The sequence below is a fragment of the Ceratosolen solmsi genome, unplaced genomic scaffold (genome assembly GCF_000503995.2).
Source record: "Ceratosolen solmsi marchali unplaced genomic scaffold, CerSol_1.0 scaffold15, whole genome shotgun sequence".
Lineage (NCBI taxonomy): Eukaryota > Metazoa > Arthropoda > Insecta > Hymenoptera > Agaonidae > Ceratosolen > Ceratosolen solmsi.
The window spans coordinates 3,691,972-3,711,762 of record NW_011948434.1 but is presented as its reverse complement, the minus strand read 5'-3'; the positions used below and the strand labels follow the sequence as shown (position 1 = coordinate 3,711,762).

The 19,791-nt window shown below is 30.3% G+C and overlaps 2 protein-coding genes across 3 annotated transcripts; one reads left to right on the top strand and one right to left on the bottom strand.

The window, feature by feature from the left end:
* The first annotated feature begins 4,957 nt into the window (after window positions 1-4,957).
* Window positions 4,958-17,217, top strand: LOC105364808 (uncharacterized). 2 transcript variants are annotated; one of them, XM_011502836.1, is made up of 5 exons: window positions 4,958-5,038; window positions 12,817-13,057; window positions 14,339-14,655; window positions 15,780-16,116; window positions 16,925-17,217. In XM_011502836.1, exons 2-5 carry the CDS (start codon window positions 12,976-12,978, stop codon window positions 17,047-17,049), a joined length of 861 nt encoding a protein of 286 aa, XP_011501138.1. In that variant the 5' UTR covers window positions 4,958-5,038; window positions 12,817-12,975; the 3' UTR covers window positions 17,050-17,217. The 2 variants fall into 2 exon arrangements, with proteins under 2 accessions (XP_011501138.1, XP_011501137.1); XM_011502835.1 differs by lacking the exon at window positions 4,958-5,038 and adding an exon at window positions 10,967-11,310.
* Window positions 17,218-18,338: 1,121 nt separating this feature from the next.
* On the bottom strand, window positions 18,339-19,791 carry LOC105364807 (uncharacterized). The gene is made up of 3 exons (XM_011502834.1): window positions 19,618-19,791; window positions 19,216-19,377; window positions 18,339-18,842 (listed from the first exon to the last, which is right to left on the bottom strand). The coding sequence occupies exons 1-3, from the start codon at window positions 19,685-19,687 to the stop codon at window positions 18,610-18,612; spliced, it is 465 nt and encodes a 154-aa protein (XP_011501136.1). The 5' UTR covers window positions 19,688-19,791; the 3' UTR covers window positions 18,339-18,609.

The following is a 19,791-nucleotide window of genomic DNA, read 5'->3' as shown; positions in this document are numbered from 1 at the left end:
AGCATTTGTTGTACAAGAAAAAAAACATAAAACATTTTATTGTTTAAGAGTACATACAAGGGGTAAACTATTTTATAATTTATTATATAATATATTAAAAAAAAAAATGTTAAATCTAGAGTAGGGTAGTAGAGATTGAAATATCATTATCAAAGGTATCGAACGATAGAAGTAAAAGAATTCTCGATTCATTACTGATATTAATTGGTAATGACATTTTCTTACATTTATTATTTTGTATTTTACATAATCTTTTCTCTTAATTTAGACAGTTATTTTATTTAATTTTAGTTTTTGTTTGAAATTTTATTATTGTTATTTTATTTGACGAATATCATCCTTTTTATTTACCATAAAATAATTAATTTAAGTCACAGTCACAGAATGATGAAACTTAATATTAATACAAACGTTTTCTATGTGTGAAAAAACAAAAAAATTAAAAAAATTTACATTTTCATGTAACATAATACAAATGTCATTACGAAGGTCGTGACAAGTCAAAGAGCCGCGTTCACTGTTCACTTACCCGATAAAATTTACTAAAATTGTCTATTGTCTTAATTAATATAAAGCTTTTTTTTTTTAAACAAAAAAAAAAAAACAAAAAACCAAAAAACAAAAAAAAAAAAAAAAAACAAAAAAAAAAACAAAAAAAAAACCATATGACTTCCCGGACATTATGAGGAATATATTTTATTTTTACTGTCAGCCATGTAAAAGGGATTTATCACTTTTAAAGCTCTTTTTTTTCTATTCATGAAATATGATGTAATATGATAACAAACACTTGACGTACATTTGCCAAAGATAAGGTACTAATCGTGCATTATTACAATGAAATGCATTTCCAACACGCAAATATTTGCCATTTTATTATTAAAGATAAAAGCTTCCTTCTATACTTTGTTATTCTAAAGAAATTATCACACTGCTTTCTTCTTTCCTTTGTCTGCCAATGCCGCGTCAACATATTTTCATTTCGTTATTAATACCAACGGTCACTGCCAATTCTCATTAGCGTTTTACTCCCTTGATTTTTTAATGGTCTAATTACGAATTTGTGTGTCAATTACGTGACTATTACTTCGATAAATAGAGCATTCACGACTCATGCCCAGGAAACATTCCAGTAGCCAAAAAATAAAATTACATCCCTGCTTTGGAATTCAGCTTTGCAATGAACTCATGATCCCAACAATTGCTTGCCTCCTTCCACAATAATTCATACACGTTACAGCGTATGCTCGCTCTCGATCAAACGAGCCTAATAGTTAAATCGAAGCCAATAGCCCACGATATGTACGTGCTTCTTTTCACAATTTGGATTATTATCTTGTGAGCACAATGCACACTTCCCGAAATTCAAAGCGAGAGGGTCTCGTTATGAGAAAATTGGCAGTCGCGAGGACGCTGCACCGCTGTTTACGTGTTCCAGGGGCCCGGAAGTGGGAAAGGCCGATTCGATTATGTAAGGTGCGGTGCGTTGTTGTGATTGACCTCGATCGCGAGAGTCGAAGCCTTGACTCCGAGAGTTTGAGGCACAGTTACATTCAAATCCCTGCTTCTCATTACATTCCACCTTAATGAAAATGATTTTCCGCCAATTTGGTTGGGACTTTGCAGTATTCACAATCTTATTCTATCATCCGTATATCCTAACCTTCATCTAGGTTTACGTAATGCTTGACGTATGCGCGATTGCCTTACATTTATATCGAGATAAAAAACACGATACCTTAATGTGAGATCGTCGTGACTTCGAATCACAATACGCTTCAAGAAATTATTTTGCTCGATTTTCTTATTTATTATTCTTTAAAGACATTTATTTTACAGAAATTACAATTAGGATTCCCCTCTTATATTCATCTTCGATTCGTTAATTTGTTAATTTTATAATCGAAGGACATGGACATAGATTTAGTATTCGAAAATAAGATATTAAAGAAAATATTTTTCTCAATTCGATAAATTTGTTTGCGCATGACCATGCCCTGTATTATCGTTACATCAATGTTTAAAATACCATTGTTTCATCGATATTTATAATAGTTTTAGAATATTTTAGATTTGTTGTATATAGTAATATAAACACATATAATTACGTTAAAGAAAGAATATCCCTAATCAGTCGAAGATTAGATAAGATGCAAGTTAAATTAACTGAACGATAGTTATCCACTAACAAAATATATTTTTCCGAATTTAGAATTCATAAATATGTTGTGAAGCTATTTACGGATTAGTGTTGAAGTTAATAAATTCTTAATTTTTACATAAAAACATGGCCCATTGTTATATTAAACATGTAAAAATTATTATATATATAAAAATATTTGATTAATAATAAGAATATTTTTAATTGAATTCATTGAATACAATTCATTATCTATACAAATTTTATAAAGTCAGTATCCTAAAGGATATACAATTAATTATATCTTATAAGATTTTTATTATTCAAATACTATTTTATAAACAAAAACGTGAAATATTAGATTTATTAATGCTTGAATACATTCATAACCAAAAGCTTTCCAACTCTCTCTCTCTCTCTCTCTCTCTCTCTCTCTCACCCATTCTCTATCTATATATATATATATATATATATATATGCAACTTTAAAACGTTGTTGGTAAATCGGTATTTTAGCTAATGATGAACAGATGCACACTCTTACATTATATTTTTCATTTCTAAACTTTAATATGTTATCTTATTGAGGTATAAGAAATGACTTCTTGTCTTAATAGTTCGAATTTTAATTTAAGAATGTAATTACATTTGATAATCGGTGTAATTATCTTCTTGAATAAGTGCATTGTCGTACACTGTATCGTGAATGGATATCTTTTCCAAGAATTAATTTTTGCATATATTTTACATAGAATTTTTTTTATTTTTTTTTTTTTATTAGTTTTTCGTTCTCTGGGAGTGTAAAGAAGGAACTTCTTCATAAAATGTTTATAAGCTTGCTTAGTTTTACAGATTTAATGAATTAAAATCTTATTGCAATTTTAAAAATTTTATTACTATATAGTATTTTAATTTAATTTAACATCAATTGCAATTTGATTACATTGTAATGATTGTATACCATGAATATTCATCACTTTAGTTAATTAAAAATATTCACTAATAAATAATGCAAAAAATAGTTTTAATATTAGTTCTCAAAAGTTAGACAATCTTCACATAACAATTATAATTATATGATACCATTAACTAATTATTTATACGTTGCTGGTAATATCACTCTAATGGGTCAGATAAGCCGAAGTGTAAGAATTATTTCTGGAAAACAAAGATATTAATTTAATAATTTGTAAAGTCACATTTATACATCAAACTTCTTATCATGTAAAAAACACAAATTCTTCAATAATTTTATTAATTAATGACGTAAGTGCTGCTGCATCGGCCAATTGCATTTAGCTATTATTAAAAAAATTTTAAGTTTATTTAATAAACTTTTCTTAATGTAATCATAAATCAAAATTTCGTATAGGAAAATAACATCTTACGTAAGAATGTTTGAAATTAAGAATTAATTTTTTTAATATTTATGCAACGCTTTTTTGAAAATGTAACACGAATACTGAAAATTATTTTAATAATATTTTTCAATTATTAATTTAGGAATTAATTTTCGCTACTATGGCAAATAAATATTTGAAAAGTTTTGTGTGTTTTGTTCGACGTAGTAGAATGGAGTTCTTCAATGTAAAGGCTCTTGTTAGTTGAAAGTGAAATCGTATTATAATGTAGAAGAATCACGAGATAATTTTCCTTCCACTCATCAGCAGTTAGATTATTAATGTTAAATTATTTTTCAATTCAATTGCAATTTAAATAATCAGTCGCTCAACCTTTAAAGTATGCATGTGTCTTGGATCGTTACGTTCTTTTAAAATCATATTCTTTTCTTGCACACAGCTAATGAGAAAGCTACAAAATGTACTAATTTGTCTTTCTTTGTTTGAAAAAGGAACCAGTTAATTAATGTCCACAATTGCGCAGTTGATTATCATACGATGTATTATTACTTACCTCAACGCAATATCGACTTTTATAAAATTTATTGTAATTAATCTTATTGTATTTTTCAACTAATGAGAAAAAACTATGGGCAATAAAGTTTCTCAAGCAAAAGTCGCTTATTTATTCGTTTTCTATCAACGTCTCTAAAAACGGTTCTTTTATAAGCACGATAATTGAATTGATAATGCGATGATTATTATTTAAATCATTATATGACATTTTTTATAAAATTTACTGGATTTATTCTATGCATAAAATAGATTTTCTTAAATTTTAGATGAAGCGTACAAATGGAAACGCTACCAATCATTATTAAACGGTAAAATAAATTTCACTCTATACTTACTATTGGATTGACAATAAATCTTAAAATATCGTTATTATCAAATAATAGATATATATATATATATATATATATAGGTACGTATAGGTCTCGTTGCATAAATATATTACATCGTGTCTAAAGCTCGAAAGTCTATTTAAATATAATTGGTTGCAAAACTCACAGCTTAACGGCCGAAGAAATGCTAATGTAATTATTAGTACTTTCCATGGTCTAAGCTTGGCAGCTTATTTGGTGAGAAAGTTCGAGGATGCGTTTAGCACGTACTGACTACTCGAAGCAATTGGCGATGGAATGTACGTTGAACGGTGCGCCAACACTTCCTCCATGCGAACTAACGGATCGTCCGAAGAAGTATTTCGCTACCTACTCAGCCTAGAAAATTTACACATTTTGCAGGCTATCTATCCCGCAAAGTAAATGCAGCGAAGTGCGCGATTAGCTAAACGCCCATTGATTCAAAGATATATTATGTTACGCGTCAATACTACATTCGTGTGTCTTTGGATGTAATCGGAGTAAAGTGGGAAGTGAATTTTGGGGGACGAGGCATTTCAGCAGCTATATTAACGATTCTCCTGCACAGGAAGTTATGAAATTGATCTCAATGGCACGAGCGATGCTCTTTTAAATGTAATAGGGCTTCACAAGGTATTTATCTAAAATAATGTTCTTACTGATTAAAAAAATCCTACACCACGGAAGATCTTTCTCAAAGGAAAGTCGATGTTTTTGACTGATGGCAATGTGCTTTTTTCCATAACTTATAAAACTATATACATAGTTATATTACTATATACCAGTTATAAAGCATTTTTTTTCTAAATTAGATTTAACCTTTTAACTTTATAAACAGTTAAGTTAAATTTTATTTTACCAAGATGATGGAGATTATAGAAAAAATTAAATTTAAAATTTTTATTAGAGGGTACGAGGTAACGATTTAAGTGCAGAAAAATATGATTCATTCCAATTTTCGTTTCATGGAATACATAATGGCTTTATTTACAATCATTCGTAGTTTTTAGTACAAAGTTTTCTTCACTTTCAATCGACTCTCGAATTTTTGTATTTCTATCCTAAAATATTTAGCACTTAGCCGCGTTTCTTCGCATCCATATGGGCGGGTTATAAAACTATGGTTAATAAATCGTTTTTCTGATATGTACAAAGTCTATTAACTCACATTACAGCTGAGATAATTCATTCGATATAAACAAAGGAGCAAAAGTGCTTATTAACTCTTTTCATAATACGAGTAGTAATATTTCAAAATCAGAATAATATGTATGCAATAAAGTTTTTATCTTATTTTAATTTATCTGATTATACTTAACCTAAAAGTATTTATTCTTTTCAATGTTATAAATTTTATAACTATATTCCCTTTTATAAAAATTATTATTATATAATTGAATCCACAACATAGCACAAATAATGTTCAATGTAAATATGAGGATAAATTGTAAAATTTTAAAATAGTTATAAACATTTTCTTTAAACGAACATTTTATACAAAACATTTAAAAGGGTAAAACAATGCAATAAAAATAGCTCATTTTAATATAAACTGGATAAACTGGATAGATGTCTCAAAAAAAAAAAAAAAAAAAAATTTAATTTAATGAATTGTAATGTAAGATAAAACGGCAGTATAAAGTTGCACATCGATTGATTAAATAATTATCGAGTAAATTGTTGTCATCGATCTTGAAAATATAATTTCAAGGAATATGCGTTGGAAAATATGTTCGAACTAAGTTTAATTCAAGTAAAAAGTAAAAAATCTATTATCAATCTTATACAGTAATTTATTTCAATCCAATACAGCGCACTTTCCTTCTTTTCTTGTTTTAAAAATATTACTTTGATTTGTTGATCTCTTTTTTCCATTCTGATCGCCATTCGTTTTATATTTTTCTTTAAGTTAGTATTCAAATGGTCAATAATGCGATTACATACGAATCTTAACAGACATACCATATTTGTAATATTTAATTAAATACAACAATTACTCTTCTTCATTATACCGTTTATTAATTGTAAAAATATGTTAATTCTTGCATTTAATAATAATTCATAATAATAATAATTTTATCATAAACTATCGAAGGTTATTCGAATTAAAGACTTATCTTGGTCTGCTTTAAAAGTTTTTTGTCAAATATTCTTGAAAATTTACTGCAATACCCTTAGAATTTGATAATTTCAGCAATACAGGAATAAAAAATTGACCTGTCTTTGTTTGCTTTGTAATTTTCCAATCTATGACATATTATATAAAACATAAAATTACTTATAAAAGAAAAAAAAAAATTAATAGTTAAGCTAATGCAAAAATAGTATAATAATAAGAAAATTAAAAACGAATCCCGTTGAGTATTAAAATATTCGAAATCTACACTGATATGCTTGTTATTTATTATACACTAGGCAAAAATAAGCGAGTTTTTACAGGTTGAAAGAATCGATTATACGACCGTAGGTCATGACATGCAACTCTTCTTTAAAGCACATCGAAGTAAATTATTCAATTTGCAATCATAAGCGCATATATATATATATAGAGCGCGACAAACGTTGCGGATTGTGCCTTTAGCAGTTGAATTATGAAAGTGCGTCTCGTTGTTTTCATTGACTACAGTGTTAAGCGTGATCAGTTTAATAAGTGCGTTAATATTTCATTAAGACCGAAATTCGTATAAATTATCCCTCTACTTGTATATATTCGCTTGTCCTTTTGTTAGTCGCTTGCCCAATTTAAAGGATATTTACTTTTTACTTAGAAGTTTGCATCACAGTGGATCGATGTATTTACGGCACTTTTTCTTCTAACAATTTAATCAATCGTGACAGAGAGGGAGTATTCGTGTAAATGGCATTGCGGATTAAACGAATACATTACGTTATTTAGTGTTACTCACGTTGTTTGGTTAATGAGACTAAAAATATATATATAAATAAATTACTCGTTGACGTGAAAATCTATGTATTATATTGTAATGAGCGTAGTAAGGGTAATTTATAAAATAGTTAAGGACTGGCTTTAAATTTATAAAGAAGTAAATTTTTCATGATTTTGTTAAAATACTGACAAAATGTTTTATTTTATAAGATAGGCTATTCGATATTTATTTGTATAATGCCATTAATTTGTCGCGAGCAGGAATTGATCTTCAAAAATAATATTACTTTATTGAATGAAATTTGTAAAAATTGTTTAAGAATATTAATTATTTTTCTACTCTCATCTCCTTTACAATTGTCGACGTTGTTTTATATATATTATATTATTTTATATGTTAGCGTTAATAGATACTGTCCATTTAGAATAATTTTACAACAAATACTAAATTTTAGTTACTAAAAAGATTTTTGTAAGCAATATTCTAACAGCAATATATAATATATAATAACAGTATTTAAAAAGATTATATCAAGATTATATCAATTGTATTATATAATATAATCGAATCGAGGATAATCATCTTCTATTCCTTTTATCATTATTTTTCGACTTTTCGTAAAGTGGTTAGAATTTAATAGAATTAAGGCAGAGTCGAAATCGTTAATGTATCGATGCAAATTCTACATAATTTTGTATATACGACGTTGTAGAAATTATGGTATAATGATAAATTTGTTAGAACATAAAACGCATTGACTGATTATATTGCAGGTATGAAAAGTGTTATTACGAAATAAATTTTTTTTTTTTTATACTATAAATGATACAACTTTGATTTCATGGCCATTGCAGTTGTTAAATACAGTAAATTTATATTTGAAAAAAATACTCTAATATTTCTAATCATAAATTGAATGATTATTAGTATTATCATTATTATCATAATCATAATTATTATCGCCGTAATTGTCACAATTAATTTCTACGTTTGAACGTTTCCTTTGCTTAAGAAAATAAGAAATCACGTAAGATAAAAATTTTTATATTACTTATTTTATATTTATTTCAAGAGCTTATTATTGATTTACGATTGAGAAAGCATTTATCCACTATTATTGTATACCTTTATGGGATCGAGATCATTCAATGATTTCATTGACAATCAGAAGCAATAATAAAATTCTGCTAAGCGGAAGTTTCGACCAATGTACTGCCGTTAATAGCACTTGACATTATATTGCTTTTAAAAATTGAATTCGAATCTTACCGAAATATATTGCTCAATGGCTCGTTTACGTCGAGAATGTTTTAGTGCTAGTAAAACAGGGTGGGTGGGTAGGGTAGTCTTGCATTTATCGAAAGCTATTGAAATGAGAGTAAATAAAATACGCGGTAGTGACGTCGTTTGGAAGCAAAAAACATCCCTGCCGAAAGTTTCTACATTATCCGTATAGTTTGTTACGGCAAGACTTATAAGTATTATAAAATTTGTATAATGAATTAATAATTTTTTTGTCGGTGGAACGAGCGAATGAACGTATGTGTGACTTTAGGATTTTTGCAAATTATCGTGTTCGGTAAACAAGTTGCTCGAAAACGCTCAAAATAAAATTGTACAGACAGAAATGCCGACGACGATGACGACGACGACGACGACGACGACGACGACGACGACGACGACGACGACGACGACGACGACGACGACGACGACGACGACGACGACGACGACGACGACGACGACGACGACGACGACGACGACGACGACGACGACGACGACGACGACGACGACGACGACGACGACGACGACGACGACGACGACGACGACGACGACGACGACGACGACGACGACGACGACGACGACGACGACGACGACGACGACGACGACGACGACGACGACGACGACGACGACGACGACGACGACGACGACGACGACGACGACGACGACGACGACGACGACGACGACGACGACGACGACGACGACGACGACGACGACGACGACGACGACGACGACGACGACGACGACGACGACGACGACGACGACGACGACGACGACGACGACGACGACGACGACGACGACGACGACGACGACGACGACGACGACGACGACGACGACGACGACGACGACGACGACGACGACGACGACGACGACGACGACGACGACGACGACGACGACGACGACGACGACGACGACGACGACGACGACGACGACGACGACGACGACGACGACGACGACGACGACGACGACGACGACGACGACGACGACGACGACGACGACGACGACGACGACTACGACGACTACGATGACGACGAAAACGAAGATTCATGAAATTCAATAACCACAACGGCTAAAATATCCAAGTACAGCTTCTTGCTCGTTCCAGCATCTGCGGCCTTTTGACCATCTGTTAAGCGAACTTATGAGTATGGTGTAGCAAGCGAATTTATTTATTCCCCCCCCCCCTCCCCCTCCCTCAACTGGTGCACAATGCCGTTTAATAAATGCTCTTTTCTATGATAAACAACACGATTTTTCCTTGCATTTTATAACTCTTAGCTCTGAAATACGGTGAAAGTGAAATAATTTAACTTATAAATGTAGAAGATATATCCGTTGCACAAAAGATTAGAGCTTTAACGCTTTTTATTTTTGTTTTCCAAGTTATTACATTTTTATTTGAAATAAAGCACACATTTAGTGTGTTTTATTAATAAAATGGATTCAGGGATATGGTGTATGATTCATCTGTACACGTAAAAATGAAATATCGAATTTAAGTAATTGTGAATCGAGATTTTATCAAACAGACTTTACTAAGCTAATATGAAATTAACGCTTTTAGCGAAAGAGAGAACAGTTTAAAGTTTTAAAGTGATTTTCTACTTTCGGTGTAAGCGCACTACCAAAGTTAATCATCAATCGAACAAACGGGGTCAGTGCTTTTAATTAGAATTGTTTGAAAAAAGGATGGATAAATCTATGGAGGGCACTTACATTGTAATACACGTGCTCTTGTATAGGTGTGCTATTGAAAACAAAGACTAGATATCTGGGGTAATTAAGTAACGCAATATGCGTTCGGCAGCTTTTCGTTCATTATTGACGACGCCCGGTAGATTCTCGTTACCGAATGTATTTTGTATGTTCTGCAAGGATCGGCTGAATCCGCCTCGAGGGTATTTCGGCAAGTCGCCTCGTATATTCCCTTGATCGCCGATGCTTAAGTCGATGGCAGGGCGAACTATTTGCGCGATACGCTAAATCGAGGGATGACTTTCCGATAGTCGTGATATATCAGTTGCCAAGAGTCCTCGTACATAACTTATTACAAACGATGTAGAGGATCGTGCACCCAAGCGTAAATAGGTGTACGAGCTTTGATTAGTTGAGCGAGGCATTTGGATTTTCTCGAATAAATTAGTTGTATTCCCCTTTGACCTTCGCTCGGCCCTTGCAATAAATCTACGAGCCACGAACAGTAACGAATTCTCAATCTCTTTGCAGGCGAACGCACAGTTGGCTGTACAACCCGTAGCCCATGTCGATTGCACCAATGAGTAGCAGATAGCAGTTAATTGTAGCAGTAGCAGTTAATTGCAGTAGTAGCAGTAGTAGCAGTAGTAGCAGTAGTAGCAGTAGGAGGAGGAGCAGCAGCAGCAGCAGCAGCAGCAGCGGTAGCGGTAGCGGTAGCAGTAGCAGCATCACTAGCAATAATAGCCGTAGCAACAACAACATTAGTAGCAGCAACGAGTACGATAAGGGGTCTTTCGTCACCAGTGCCCCGGCGCTACTTCGCGCGTATCCATAATGGCGATAGCGAAAATTAAGAGTTTTCTAGACACGAGTCTGAAAACGGTCTCGACGCCCCTCGAGCGGACAACGAGTACTCTGGAGCCGGAAGTTGGCTTGCGAATCGTTCATTCGCCCAACGATAAGAATCTAAGGGTGACGGTACTTGGTGCTCGGCACCTGCCCCAGAACTTCGGTTTCACGCGCGTCAACAGTTACGTCGTCAAGGTACGTCACACTCGCTTGTCGCTCTCGTCAAACGTAGAGATAACGAGGCACTCGACTGTTATTCGCTTTCGGGCTTTGCCACTTATCTGTTAAGCGGAAGGGGAAGCCTAGGCACGGTACATTGATTTTCAATTCACTTCTTTGACTCTTTGAAATTAGAGATTAATTTGCAGATTAATAAATGTGCGACGAATTGATCCTCGCTATATTTAAAATATAACACGAATTATTAAAGATTAATTCAAAGTGAAATATGTCATAGAAAAATTCTACGCTTCCCTTCGTAATAAATGTCAAGACATCAAGCAAGCGCTTAAAGATAAAATATTGAAATTTCTTTGAAAGTAATTTAATGCATTATACAAGTATTTGTGCTTAGTCAAATTAAATTAAATTAGTATGTAAATTTGAATTTACATAATTATTATAATGATAAATATTTATTTCTCATATAATATTAATATTTGTCTTAATTTTATCAGTTGTAAAATTGCGAATAGCAGAAGAGAAAGTATACAGAATTTAATTTTGCTTCTTCACAAATGAATGAATACTGTATGTCAGATAATCACTATTTAATCAAAGTACTAAAAATTTACATTTTTAATTTTTGAATTAATTAATTTACTAAATGACTAAGAATCCTTGACAAGAGAACGAATGCTTTCATTTTATGATGTAAATAGTAATATTTATCTTATTTTTATAATTCATTTGTAAATTCGATATTATTGCTGTTACATCTACTTTAATATATGACTTATTACTTCGATAACATTATAATTATAAATCAATTTTGATTATAAAAGATTCGATTAAAAAGTAAAATTATATTGAAAATAATTAATTGATGTATAAGTAATTTTCTTCACTTATCTCATTACTGTTTTATCATTTTACATTCATTTTTAATCTTATAAAAGAGTAAAAAATAATTTATTTTTATTCTCATAAGAGAAGTAATGAAAAGTTACTCGTTTAAGGGAAGTAACTTTATATTGAAATTCAAATAAAATAAAATATTATTTATTAATTTTATTAAAAGGGAAAAAAAAAAAAAAAAAAAAAAAAAAAAAATAAATAAACAATTTTACTATTACTTTATATAATTTAATGTTTATTTTTATTTGATTTTACTTTGACTGACACTTTTGTCATATAAAATATTTATATTATTTTCAGTCTTGTGATCATTAAGTTTTACATTTTCAGTTGTAGTACAATACATAACCACAATCTTTTCAATAAATATCATTATTTTATTTTTATAATTGAAATAGATTAAATATATTATGTCAAATAACTTACTAAATAACAATACATTGATTTTTTAAAAAATTCATTATTATAACTTATTTCGCATAGATGAGCTAACCGAACAATGATTTAATAAAAATAGCATTTCAATAACTGTTTCTGAAATTAACTGATACTCATATAATAATGAATAAATTTATATAAATTTATGAATAAATTATGATTGTTAATTCTTGTATTTTTGTTAAGGTAAAACTTATTCCTGGTAAAGAAAAATTCGAAACCACGACGCGCAATGAATCATGGCCTCAGTGGAACGAGGAATTCGTGTTTTCCTTACGAAAAGAGATAAAGACGAAATTTGGTAAATCGAAAATCGTGGAGGAAGAAATCGGGGCATCCAAATTTATGGTTGCAACACTATATGCCATATTAGAAGACAAACCATTGATAGCTACTGAGAAAAAAGAAAATGAAAAGGATAATAAAGGTGAAGATGGCTTGAAATAATTTAACTGATAAATTTTACTTTAGGAACCTTTCAAATCTCTAATTTATCATGCCGATTTATAGAAGTGTACGTATCTTTAGTTGTACGTTAACAAATAAGTTACGTTAACAAAATATAAATTATTGCATATTATTTTTTATTTTTCATTTAATATTCTCAATATATATTAATTATATATATTTAATATTCTCAGCATAATTTCTGTAATGAAAAAGACATACAGTATTAATCATTAATTATAATAATAGAATAAATAGTAACAATAATATACAATAACGAGTATAGGCATAAATCGATAAATTATTAAATATTTAACCAAGATAACAATTTGAAATTTAATTTTAATTGCTGATACAATATATCTTTTTTATTAAATCAAATCTTAACCTTATTATATATATATATATATATATATATATATATATATATATATATATATATATATATAATGTGAATATTATAATATGATTTAATCAGTTTTTGAAAACTTATGTTCGATGCAGTATTAAGCTTTATTTATATTATTTAAATTATTATTTTGTTTTTAATATTATGGCAATTGTGATTTTTTAAAACTTATTTCATTGCCATTTAGTTATAAGAAATTATTTACACGAGTATAATTTTATTAATGCTTAATACCAATTAACCTCTGTAAATAAACACGCTTTCTTTCTTAGTTGTTGATTAAAACATTGGGATATAATTTTTGGTTATTTCGCAATTTCGTTTATGGTCTCACGTAAAATTCTTGTGGTATTAATAAGAAAAATATGTCCTTTTATATAGAACGAATTTTTCGGTATTTCATCCTTGAGGATAGTGCACGTCATTGTTTGAATCAATATAGTTGTTTGAAAGAATTTGCAGTTTTTATTTGATCTATATTTTTGCACTCAATTTAAAAATATGCATTTTTCGTATGATTTTATTATCAATTGGAATACTAAACCATATTTTATGATTTGATACATTTAAGTTATTTAGGATATGGCACTAATATATTTTTCAATTTGTATGAATATTTGCATTTGTTATAAATTAAAATATAAACGCATGATATAATATACTTGTGGGACCGTCAATAATAATGCTAAATAAAAAGCACAATTGGGCAAATTGTTTTTTTTATTTTTTTTATTTTTTATATAATAGACATCTTGTTAAAAATTAAAAAAAAAAAGAAATAAAAAGAGGGCACTTACAATCACGTAACAGTGAAATTCCAGAATAAAGGCTTGATAATGAAATGAAACGCAGGGAAGGACAAGAAGGAGACGAAGAAGAAGGAGAGCCGGAATCCCGGAAACGCCACGATGGCGCCAGAGCAGTCCAAAAGTGGTAGGCTGTTTGGCCAATTTTTTGGCAAGGGGTCGGACAAGATTAGCGAGTCCGTGGGCTCGGAAAGGAAGGCTTTCGAAAAACGGCGAACAATTGGGGCAACAACGATTCCCCTCGATCAACGGAATTTCACGACTAAGCCGATTAAGCCCAAACATCCGCAGGATGTCTCGACTGGCGACATGTGGAGGACTCTTAAGCCCATTTCCAGCGGCATTTCCGGGGCCGAAGAACGCGTTAGTATTATATGTTCAATCGCTCTTGCACTTCTCCCTCAATGTTCATGATTTAATGCTTCGCATAGAAAATTAGTTTAAGAATCGAGGCCTTTTTCACTTAATTATTATTATATGAATTTCAAATTCTATTGATAATTAAATATTTTTCGTTGTCTTAGAACATTTTTTTCATAACTTGTGAAATCGTATATTGATATTAATAAAAAAACATACTAACATTTTACGATTATAATTTAATATTTAGCTGGTATAAAAGTAAATTTGGATAATTCATTATTTTCATATTAATTTAAGTTTTTATTAGATAAATAATTTTTAGATTTTATTCTGTATTGAATTAACAACATTTGCAGATATATAAGACTTTACTGCTTTACACTCAATTTGTACGAAAGTGTGAATTTATTTTAAAATATCTGCTTCAGACACGTCTTAAGAAAGCTTCGCTGACAATTCAGGCGTGGTGACGTAACTTCCAAATAACGAAGGCTTAAAATCTAATGGAGCCAATTAATAAAGATGACGTGTTAATGTTGATTAATGCGGACGAAAAGCATTTGTACTATTTATTCGAAATTCAAAGTTCGCATGCTTATTTTCTTGCTTGAAAGCTTAAACGCGCTTAAATAATTAATGCCTTCTTAGCGTCGCAATAAACTTTGCATTGGTATAAAATAAAAGATACACAAACATTTTTTTGAATTAATTTTATTGGAAACGTCGAGGAAATTCTGCCTCGGTAACTTATTTAATTTTAGTAATAATTTATTCTTTAGAGGAGATAAGGTGCTCGACAAAATGCACGGCACTCGGTTTGAGGTAAATAATGGGAAAGGAGTAATAAAAAAAGAGTAGACTGCCTACGGTGTCTTATAATTATCGAGACTGCGACTTAAAGGGAAAAGCTTTTAAAGTTATTTTTATCGCCTGTGGGTGTCTAACACACGTGTATTTTATTATAAAAACATATATATTATGATGCGAAGTGTCAACGAATATCATTTTGGAGACAATGTCTGTAAATGGCGAAGGATCGATAGTTGGTTGTAGGATTTTGTAGCTCGGTATGTATGCTTCGATAAGGCCCGCCTTAACAATTTAATCCCCTTGGCTGCTTGCAGAGGGAGAACAAGAAAGGCCAGGTGGAGGTATCACTGTGCCAGGAGAGGAGCGATAAGAAGGACGTGAGCAACGGTAGACTGGTGCTGACGTTGCTGCGACTGCGTTGCTCCCTGCAGTCGATGCACGAGCACGAGGGCCTCAAGGGCCAAATGTACATAAAGATGTCGGTGGTAGATGGGGCCCGTGTGACGCACTTTTGGAAGAGCGATCGCTTCGCGCCCTGCGTCACCATGAAATTCGACGCCGAGCAAGCGCAGGTCATTGCGGAGAATCACTACGAGGGTGCCTTCAACGACGTTAGCTTCGTTATCAAATTCGTCTCGAAGAACAAGATCGGTAGGTAGACATTCGCCAGCGAGTCTTTCATTACGGTTCTTATAAATATTTTAGAGCTTCGCATCCTTATGTTAATAGCAGATTAGTGAAGGGGCAGGGGCAGGGGCAGGGGCAGGGGCAGGGGCAGGGGCAGGGGCAGGGGCAGGGGCAGGGGGGATGGCCCGAGTTCAATTATTTCACCTTTTCTATATCAATGTTTACTCAATAAGGTCAAATTACTTGTATAGAGAAAATTGTAACTTGATAGTACGGAAACTTTTAAAGCTTAATTCACTATTCATTATTTTCTTCTCTTAAGCTTTAAATTGCCATTAATTATAAGATTTGATCATATATAGATTTTAATCTTCGTCCTCTTTATGTTTGCAAAATTCAATCTATTTTAATTATGTTTGGATTTCTTTTTTACCCTTATCTGTACTTAATGTAATAAAAAAAAAAAAAAAAAATTGCGCAATGGTGTCTAATAGATAATTGCAAATAATAATGTAATAGAAGCATGTAATACGTAATCTATGAGACTCGAGATTTGTACATTAGAGGATATAATAAGAAGTATTGAAAAGTCAACTGCATTATTTGCATTATTCATCTATTTAATAAAAGCATTGCATTATGTTATTTTAAATATTACTTATTAAAAGATTTTTGCATATATGTATGAAATGATGAAGTAATTTGATAATCACATACGCACGTCGAACAAAATATTATATTTTTGTAATTAACCGTTAATAAAAGATTATTTTTACGAATAAAACATATATTGCCCATAATAATGAATTTTTAATTGCTATTAATTTTTAAGGTAAGAAAATTACTGTCGGGCATTTTGTAATTGGATCAGAAGTTGGTGGTGCATATAGTGATCAATGGAAGCAAGCTTTAGCTAAACCAGGACAGCAAATCGTGAAATGGCAGTCTTTCGAATAAAAAGATCTGGAGCGCTTCATTATGTTTACCGTTTATTTTAAATGAATCTTTTAGAATCTTGTCCTCAATGATCTCGTTTCATTGAAAAATAATTTCTTACACTAATTGACGTTATGCTGATATAAGTGAATTAGCATATTTTATACCTTACTTATAATTATTACGATAAATGCATAACCGTCCATTATTTTATATGAAATGTAAATTTACATGTTGTAAATTGTATATTATTAAATTGAAAACGCCAGATAGGTATTTCTTAAGTTTTTTGTTTAAGTGTTTATGAAATTCGTTGATGTACAAATGTAAAATTTATAACTGTAAGACATAAGCAATCAAATTATAAGATTTTAAGTGTTTTAAAAATGATATTGTTTTGTATGGTAATTACTCATTACTGTCACTAATGCCATTATATAGTTTTAAAGAATTTGCATATTTTATTTTTCTACTTTCACATTTTTTTCTCTCCAAACGATACATTGTACCTATATTAAAAAAATAAATCTTATTAAGGTAAAATTTCGTTTTTTATTGTATTTAAAATTCAGTGACATAATAAATTTTAACAATATCCTCGTATGTATATTTAATTGCAATTAATACATTATATTCTTTTCTATGAATATATTTAGTGTATGCGATATCCATTCACATACATATGCATACGCATATAATATATGCGTATACATATATATGTATATGCATACACGCACGCCAGCACACACGTCGCGCGCAAACATACATATATATGTAAACTTAACTCTGTTCAATGGAAAATAATGCTATAAATTTAATTGTATTAATTATATATTTATTTATTTATTGTACATTTATAAGAATTAGTCTTGCATAGATATTAAAAATTCGTATGTTCCATTTGTTAAAATTTTTAATCTAATTTGTTATGTACACAATTCAAAAAAGTTTTATTTGGCAAAAAAGCCTTATTACTTCAACTTTATGTAAAAAAATATTAGTCGTTTACAGTAATACTTATTCTAGTCATGAACTAAGTTACTCTGGACGGAATTGGCAGTCTTCTTAGTGTACATGTGTATAATTATATGTAGCTTCATTAATGTAATATTGCATTAATTCAATAACTTACGATAAGTAAGAGTTTCATAAAATTGGGAAATATTTATGTAATATTTAAGAACATAATTAAAATTATTTGGCATAAATCCATGTTTTTCTTTTTAGAGTCAAGAAAATTAAATAAATGAAATAAACACATCTTTTACTTAATTTAATTCCTGTTGTACTTAATCTATTTTTTTTTCTTTTTTTGACCAATAAGATCCGTAAATAAATTTATACTGTATTAAAGGCTTTACCAAGTTATAACAGTAACATTATCTATGTAATTATTACTCTAATGAGGCACAATATTTAATGAAAAAATTTTTTCTAAAAATAAATTTTTAGTCACAAGAATATAAGATTGCAGTGACTAAAAAATCTTGGAAGGATAATTGTAATTAATTATTACATTATTGGTATACTTGGTATACTTGGCTTTCATATACACGATAGCAGTTACTTTTATTTAAATTTTCAGGTTCTTATGAACCAAGTCATGGCAATGATCGCAACTATTCCACCATATTGAAGGAATAAATTGCAATGGAGTCCTGAAGATGAGTTGCATCCATCTTTACTGTTACACGTGCAATATTCCATAAATATATTGTATGTACCTGTCCTCATTAGACAAAATCTTTCATCTCCTTCGATACCAGGTTCACCCATAAATGCACAACTACGAAAGTATCGCCATTCCCCTCTTACTATATAAATAAAATATAATATATAAAAGCAATAAATAATGCAACTGAATAAGGAACATAAAATAATATATAAATTATAAAATAGCATGTTCTACTATATGCTTTTTTTTTTTTTTTTTTTTTTTTTTTTTTTTTTTTTTTTTTAAATATTTGTAAAATAGTTAGCCGTATTATGCAAGATTATAAATTATATTTGTCAACGTTAAAAATGTTCTATGGTATTCAATTAATTTTTAAGTTTATATTATGTCAATTAGCGATGTTATAATAATAATTTGGATAAAGGTTCATTAGAGAAATTAAATATTTGAGATGCGACATTCTTTAATTATTTATCATTAAATTATTGGTTTATAATAATTTTTTAATATACCTTTTTGACGAATTTTTCTACACATTGTTGGCCTAACTCCAGGCAAGTGTTCTAATTCTTTTTCTTGGCTACAATCAGTAATTGGAACTGTCGAATTATCAAATGGATCGGCGCATTTTGGATCAGAATCGGAACGACATACCCAACATTTTATAGAAGTTCCTGCAATAAATTATCATTGTAATTTAAATAGTATTGACTAAAATGTAAGGTTAAGTCGTCTGAATATTAACTTAAAGTAATGAAATTATTTTATGAAAATGTCATATTAAACGACAAGCTATCGAGGTAAGTTAAACGAAATATTAATGAATTTATGAAAAACGTTGACGAATAGGAAAGTTATTGTTTTCACAAATATTACTTTACAAATTAGATCCTTAAGCAATATAATATACATACCTTTTTCAATGAAACACGTGAGCAGTATGATAACAGTTAGTTGCGTCCAAACAATTTTTTTGTACTCCATTTTAAATAAATTAAAATTAAAAAGTAAGAAAAATCACCAGTAGAACCACGCCTACAGTCAACACATCGATTATTATTATTAAACTGGTATTTCAGTTAAGGCAT